At 39.4% G+C, this 8,100-nt stretch overlaps 1 protein-coding gene across 2 annotated transcripts in view; it reads left to right on the forward strand.

Annotated features, from left to right (window-relative positions):
• The window catches only part of LOC142401526 (AP-2 complex subunit beta), a 30,802-nt gene extending 23,089 nt beyond the window's left edge, over window positions 1-7,713 (forward strand). For both annotated transcript variants that reach the window (XM_075486986.1, XM_075486987.1), the window contains one exon: window positions 5,811-7,713. In XM_075486986.1, coding sequence (XP_075343101.1) covers window positions 5,811-5,885 — 75 coding nt within the window. In that variant the 3' untranslated portion in view covers window positions 5,886-7,713. The remainder of the gene's footprint in view (window positions 1-5,810) is intronic.
• Window positions 7,714-8,100: the final 387 nt, after the last annotated feature.

Genomic DNA, 8,100 nt, shown 5'->3' on the forward strand with positions numbered 1-8,100 from the left:
ATGGCTACTCGTAGACTCGTGTTGGCCGTTTTGGATGACTCCTGCTAATTCTGTTTCAAATTTCCAAAGGCTAACTTAGCCTCGTTTGTCCTCTCCCGTTGTGCTTTCAACCTTTGATCTTTGGATTTTTCATGATTCCTTTCAGAGGAAGCTAATTTTATTGCACAACCTTCCCAAAAGAAGATCATACTTGTTTTATTTTAATTTCACTTATTTATTCATTAGTTATTTATTCATTTATTTTGGACATGGCGCTTTTCTTACTCCCTCCAAGTGGGATGGAGAGATATCAGTAATTCCCTATGGGCTAAATAGATACTCTAATTCAGGCTATCAATGCTATTTAAATTTAAATTAGAAACTTTGTTCCGTTCAAATTTTAGAACTTCGTAATAGTGGCACATTTAAATTTTAAATTCAGAAACTTTGTTTTGTCCTAGTAACAGTGACCTATTTACATTTAAGTTTTAGAAACTTAGTAGTCGTGATACATTTAACTTAAAAACTTGTTTTGTTTTGTAATACTGACACACCTGAGGGCGGTTTTTAAACCCTTTTGAGTACGTCTGATGTAAGTGTACTTCTTACCTCTATATGTCAATGTAAACCAATACTGGGATTCCTCTGCCAGAGGAACGCCTTGGACCTGCCGGGCCACTTGCTCCGCCCCCCAGGGACTGGCCACGGTCCTGCCGAACACTCGGGTTTCTCGGTGCTCTCGGACAGCTGTAAACAAAGTGTCCCCTCTCGCCACAGGCCCAACATGCCCCCGAGGACCTTCGTCCTCCTGGTGCACCTCTTCTTGACCTTTGACAGGGTCGACGATGGACTTGCCCCTGTGATGGCTGTTCAGCGGCCCCCGCTGTCATGGCCTCATTTCGTACCTCTTGCTTCGCTTGCAGTTCTTCTAACTGCAACCGTGCAAGTTCCCTTTGCATATCCTTCTCCTGATCCTTCCGTTTCAGTTCTTTTCTGTATTTGTTTACTGCATGCACCACGTGGTCTCGGAATTGTCCATGTGACATTGAATTCAGCCCCACCACATCCTCCAGCCTCCCCTGAACTGGGGCAGGCCGAGCCTCTTTGATGGAAACTCTGAACAATGTCACCCAAGCTGGGCTCTTCTCGATTTCTCCCTCAGACTCTTGTCTCCATTTCTTCAATTGTTGTGCAATGTACACAGCCGGACTCTCTGTTCCTGACAGTGGTTCCCCCTTTAATGCTTCGAGGTCCACTCCCACAGGAAACTCAGCTCGTAGCGCTCTCCAGAGTGCAGCTCGATATGCATTAAAATCAGTTCCATCAGCTCGGTGGCTCAACATCCAGTCATTCTCACTGTGTCTCAAAATGCCCTCCATGGTAGAAGTTCCAAAACACAGTGCCCACACTGCCTTAATGTGTCCCACAGACAACAGTTTATGCACAGTCTCTTGTTCAAACGCTCTTATCCATCTACTTGCACCTCTGTGAATGTCCGGCAATCGAGCAACCAGCCCCCCTAGGTCGAGCATCTGCCACGGCACATACTGTCCCGGCGTCATTTCTATCAAACTCGGTGCTGACGCTGTTGGACTCTTATGTTCTTCAGAAGATGCCTTTTGAACTGGAGATGCCAGTTCGGGTGATTTTTGGTATTGTGGGAGCTGTCCCCCTGCCTGATCTGAATTACAGATGGCGTCTGGCTCAGGAGCTCCATGACTGCTTGATGTAGCTATTTTTAGTTCTGGACGTTCATGAGATATTTTGTGATCTTTTATTTCAGAATCTCCTTGTATGTTTGCTGCTCCTGGCAGTGTTGGAAATAGCTCTGCATTTTCAAAGAAATGTAAAACTTTTAATTCAAGCTCTCTCTTTTCCTGTCTCTTTTTGCTTTTGTCCTTTGGTTTGTAAGCTTTAATCCTTTGTTCCATAATCTTACAGGTAGTTACATTGAAAGTGCCACCTTTTGGCCAGGGTGAGACGTTATTTTTTGTTCGTTTTTCCCATTTTAGAGATATCTTTTTAATATCTTTGGAATGTTCAGGATGTTTGGCGCTGATGATTATTGTTACATCCATTGTTTCACCTAGTTAGTTCCCTTCTATTGTCTTTTGACTTTTTCTTTTTATTTACTTATCTATTTTCTAAATTTCCCTTATTTATTATTCGTATTCCCCCTTTTTTTTTTTTTTTTTTTTTTGAAAGTCAATTTAAATGCACTAATTATTTAACTCTAATCAATGCTAATTTAATGCTCGGCTAAATTCAGCTTAGATGCAGCTAATTACTGGATTGGATGTTGTCAATGCTAATGTTAAGGTTAGCCTACGTTAGCTTTGAAAGCTTATGCTCTAGGTTGTTTTTTTTTTTTTTAAATCAAACCAATGTTAATTCAATGTTAGGCTAATTTAGCTTTTTGACTTCCGGTTTGGAGTTCGGTTACTATTATTGCTAATGTTAATGTTTGCCAACCAATGCCAATTGATGTTAGCTTCCTAGCTGTTGCTAATAAATGCTAACCTATTGCTAATTAAGATTTAAACCAATATTTGCCTTATTGCTATTGCTAATCAATGCTAATTGTCTTTCTGATCAATGCTAATTATGGCTAATGACATGCTAACAAATGCTACTAATGCTAACCAATGCTAACTATTGCTAATCAATGCTAGCTTCCTTGTTGACCCATGCTAATTGAATGCTAATTATGCTATTCAACGCTAGTGATTGCTAATCAATACTAATTATTGCTAATCAATACTTGCTGTATTGCTAATACTACCCAATGTTAATTTATTACTAATCAAAAGCTCAGTTAATGCTTACTCTGTATGAAGTGACTCAGGCTAAAGGCGTTGCCCCAACTTTTGCTCACCTCCGGATGCTTCCGATCCAATCCACACACAATGTCCTCCACCAATCCAGATGATCCAATGTACGTCACAGCTACGTCAATTCTGACCAATGAAATAAAAATATTTTTTGACCAATGAAATCTGAACACACCTCTAAATCTAACTCCAGTGAAACACGTCTACGACAGTAACTTCTAACCAATAAAATATGAACACACCTCTAAGCCTGCCTCCAATGAACCACATGAATTTCTAACAAATCAAATATGAACACACCATCACTTCTGCTTCCTAGACTGTTATTAACTCCTCCCAAGCATAACAATTGAACCAGACATAACAATTGAACCACACCCCAACTCAAAATGGCGTTTGTCACACTTTGTAACAAGTTAAGAAAAAGGAGGAAATACAAACTTTCAGCTGGACAGAGAAGAAATACAATTTAACACAGAAATAACAGTTGCACTATTCTTCACCTCAAAATGGCGTTTGTTAAGAAAGAGAGAGAAATACAATTTAACACGCTGTGGACAGGGAAACTACAAATCAAAAGATACAGAAACAATGCATAAGCGAAAAACTTACTTTATCAGGAATGTCACATTCAACCTGCATTACTCGACTGATAACAACTCCGCAACTAGCACATTACCTAAAGAAAACTAATAATTATTACAGTTCAACCATAAAGTGCCCCTGGAAGACACAAGGAAAGAAAGTGTGATCACACACGAACATTTGAAGCAGCAGGAAACTCTCAAGGCCAGAGCACGCACCCACACACTAGCCGCGGGAGCGCGCAGCACCCTCTGTCCCCCTGAGAGCCAGAACACAATTCACTCGCCTGTTAAGAATAGAACTTTAGAAACTTAACACCAATCACAGCAGTATTCAATAATAACAAGATGCACTCAACGAAAATATAGAGTCTTAAAGAAAGAAACCCACAGTGTTTAAAAATAACAGCACATTTCGGCACAACACCTTATTTCCCCAAGTTATTAATGCGGCAACTATCACAATTAAGCAGATTATACCAGTGAAGCAAATTATGACCATAAAGCCAGTTATAATAATGAAGCAAATCTGAGTGTGAATTAAAATACTACGAATACTCAAAAGTCAAGGGATGATATGAGTCAGAACCTTTTCTCTTTTCTTCTCTTTCTTGATTCACACAAACATCAGATTTCACACACACATTGACAGACAACAGAGACCGGTCCCACACACTCAAGTCAGTCGGTCAAAAGTTTTGTGTCAGTCACCGTTCAAATCTTCACATTTTTAAATTATCAATTTCTTTCATTTAGACTTTTAATTTTTCAGGAGATGTTGGTGTCGGCAATATATGGAATACAAAATGTGTTTTCCCTACAAGCCTTGTGATATGGTTTCTGACCAAAGCAACAGATGCTGACGTGTACTTTACCAGCTTCGCTGTGACCTCTCAATAATAATCTCCTGTGGCCAATTTCATAAACGAATTTGAATTTTCTTCTCAAAATGTCTTTATACTGAGGTCTCGGATAACTCCAAAGAGTTCTAGGCAGATATATAAAATGATATAAACATATATACTTAAAATGTGCTCCTCATAGAACTGGATTTTTTCATTTCAGAGTTTTTTTTTTGAAAGCCTGATTGATTCAACCGTTGAACTTTAATGTTCGCCCGTCAATCAATTATCAGTATTCGTTTTACTCCTTGACTAGTGAAAATAATTTTCACGTATATTTAATGAGTCTAGTGTACCCCGTACTCCCGTCAGTGTTCCTCCCCCCCATGCATAGAAGGATGGCTGATAGAATGCAAGAGGTACTATTGGCGATTACTCAATAACCTGCCCGCCACTTTACAGCTATTAATTAATCCAGTTTGAATTCATCCGATTCACAATTGGCCGGAGCGCAGCGACTAGTCCTTCTTAATTACCACAAAAATCCAACGACACCATAGCCCGACCAACTGCTCACAGCTGTCTGCTTTACAACTCACATAAGCTGCTGTTCACCCAATTTTATCCAAATTCACACATACGGCACCTCTTGGCCCACAGTTTCCCAAACAATTTCAGCAGCCCCTCTGCGCAGAAGTAAACAATGGAAGGGCTTACCGTGTGCAGGATCCGTCTCTCTCCTGTGTCCTTTTAAATTTGGGGAAGCCGGAAGAAGCCGTCAGCTGTGCTCCACTAACCGAGATCAGCTGCGTAATGGTAGGAACAAAATCCCACCTGCCGGCTTGTAACAGCTGATGTCGGCTGTCGGGGCACAGCGAACACGCTCCGCCGGGATCCAGATGCAAACTCTCACGAATTCGGGGTCACCATTATGTTGTGGAGAAATTAGAGTCGAATCCCGCGTTGGTCAGCCGTCCATTGGGGAGTTTATTGAACAAACCGTCACAGCAAATGTGCATACAGAATGTACAAAATGTCCGACGAGCTCATCTAGTGACACCCTTTTATACCGTTTTATCATAACAAGTGTACGTGGCCCTCTCCGGAGGCGCCTAGCTTTCGCAGTTTATCATAAACACGCTCCTTCTAACTATCAACAATATTCTGAACCAGTCAACAAGGCCCAGGATGTAACTAGGCCAGAAGTCATGAACATGTCATGACATCCTTCTCCCACACTAGGATGGGGTATTCATGTTTTATCTGACAGGGACACTAGGATCCCACAGTTGAGACATCCAAATTCAGTGCTGTCTAGATTCCCTTGCCACCTCAAGCCCTAGAAAGACCTATAAGACTTGATATTTTGCTAAAAGGTAAATGCACTAAATGCAATGGAAACTGGTTCAACAAATAAATGATGACGTACACAAATCAGGTTCACAAGAACTCACCACAGCTCTTATATATTGTACCTGTTGTTCAGAAATCTTTTTCTGAACATTCGGTTAAAAATGTCAACATAGTTGGATGGAAACCCCGCCATAATAACCGTGTGTTCTCTGCTTCCACAGCTTTCTCTCAAGTGTCGGGCCCCTGAAGTGTCTCAGTACGTCTACCAGATGTATGACTCTGTGTTGAAGAACTGACCTGTTGTACCACACAGTAGCTCTGCTTCATCCTCATACTTCACAGTTTCTTCAGTTTCTATTTCTGCAGCTGACTGCCAGAACAAGAGAATCCAAACAGTATATAATGGTTGATTATGAATCATCTGTAAGATTGGGTGTATTTTTCCTCTGAGATATCAGTGGGGTAAATATTAGTCAAGACAAAGGTGTGGTGAGTGATCACCATGTAGTTAAACACACTGTTGTGGTTTCCTTTTTTTGCCAGTTGAAAGGTATTAATTATTTAATCCCTGAATTCCACTTCCCATTATTGTTAACCTCCCAGTAAAAACATGTCTCATTCCATCTGTAACTGAGTGTCTTAGTGTTGTGACTGATTGTGAAACTCCTGAGAGAGGAGGAGAAAAAAAACTCTCCTAATCTCCACAAAGCCATTGTTTTTTATTTTGTATTGTGTGGCTTGCATTTCTCTAAGTTTAGATTTATTTTTGATACTGGCTTTGCTTCAGTTGTACCTTAAGAGTGATGCCAATGTAATTTGGGTCCTTTGGCCTTTCATGTGTGAGGTGTTGAAACCAGATGTTCTACTCATGTCTTTTCCCATTCTGGCTTAAACAAACATATTCTTTCAAATGTTCTGGGTTTTGATCTAAATGTGTGCTTGAGATGCCAACAATACTTTTTCCTCCGAAACCATTAGCTTTATGTCAACGTGCTAGAACACTCACACTCAAACACACACAAACCAGAAAAAGGAATTCAATGTTATCAGATTCTAAATGCAGAATTTGATCTGATAATGTACTTTGTCCATTTTACTGAGTTGTTGAAGTGGAGAAATTCAAACTATGAGTAGAAGACATGGTCAAGAACCTCTTCATTGCAGATTACTTATAACACATTTGTCGTTAAAAAATGTTTTTCTAAATTGCCAATAAATTCAGCTCAGTTTAACAACCACTACACAAACCACAAAAGCTGTTTATTATGTGTTAACAAACCAATGCCACTCCATTTTGAAATGAATATCATATGGAAACCTTTTTGTTAACGCCCTGCTTACTGCAACCACATAGTTCCACACAGCTTTATACATCCAATGCATTCCTATTTATTTGTGCATCTACCTCCATGTGTTTTCTTTTAACTGGTTTTATTGTTGCAGTAGCTTCAGTTTAACTACTGCCCCTCTTTCCTCTAAATGCTAATGTTTTTGTTATCTTCATGTTAGTCTGAATTTGTGGTAATCCAGCCAAACCAAATTCACAGGACCAAGCATTCACACAACTCAAAGGCTAAGTTTATATTTTAATAATGTTGTATTATTATAACCTTATAATGTTGGCTTGTTTGTGGCTCATGAACTTAAGAATCCACTCACCCATAGGCACAGTTGTTGTGTAGTCCAGTGAAGGTGTATTTTGTGTAGTAAATAAACTTTTATCACACTGGAAATTAAATTAAGCATTGCCTATATATTCAATAAATTAAAAAGGCTTCCCAGTGAATTAGCTGTGTGGGTGACACTACTTTCATACACACGTATGCATAATACTAACATAACTGCATGAGCTCCATCTCATTTTATTCTTTTTGTTGTTACAGTGGATCTTCTCTAGTTTAAATCTTTTCTCCCTGCCTCTGAATAATCTTGTTTTTTCACACAACATTGTAAAAGTCTATTTAAAATTGTTGCTAGCAATGCAATTTGTACAGCAAGAGCTATCAAATAATTCTTTGAAATAGGTCGTTTTAAGTGTCATAGCTGTAAGCCTGTTCTAAACAATCAGTTATTGCCACAATACAATTAACCTTAAACCAATAAAAAATCATTGCGCAACCAAAAGGTCTCTGGTGTATCATTTAGTGTTTAGAAATAAGATATAACCACAGCTAGGGTGACTTACCGGGGGACAAAAAGTGTATGCTGAATTCTCTGAGAACCACTTCTACTATGATGTAGTCGAATGTAGTTATGACATGTTGTTATCCATAGGTAGATCATTTGTTTGGGATTAAAGTCTTCCTTTCTCTGTGGACTACGTAATTAATGGATAGAATTCAGAAAAAACCCCACCTTTAAGCTTTGACTAAAGTTTAGGCTGCTTGAGGACTGGGCAAATATTGAATTCTAAAGAGATCTCTGAGCGGTCGATGTGGAGACTTTCCCAGATAGATGCCAGATATGTTTTTATAACGACTTAATGTATGTTTGAAACTGAGGCTGATTTGA

Source organism: Odontesthes bonariensis, chromosome 16 (genome assembly GCF_027942865.1).
Source record: "Odontesthes bonariensis isolate fOdoBon6 chromosome 16, fOdoBon6.hap1, whole genome shotgun sequence".
NCBI lineage: Eukaryota > Metazoa > Chordata > Actinopteri > Atheriniformes > Atherinopsidae > Odontesthes > Odontesthes bonariensis.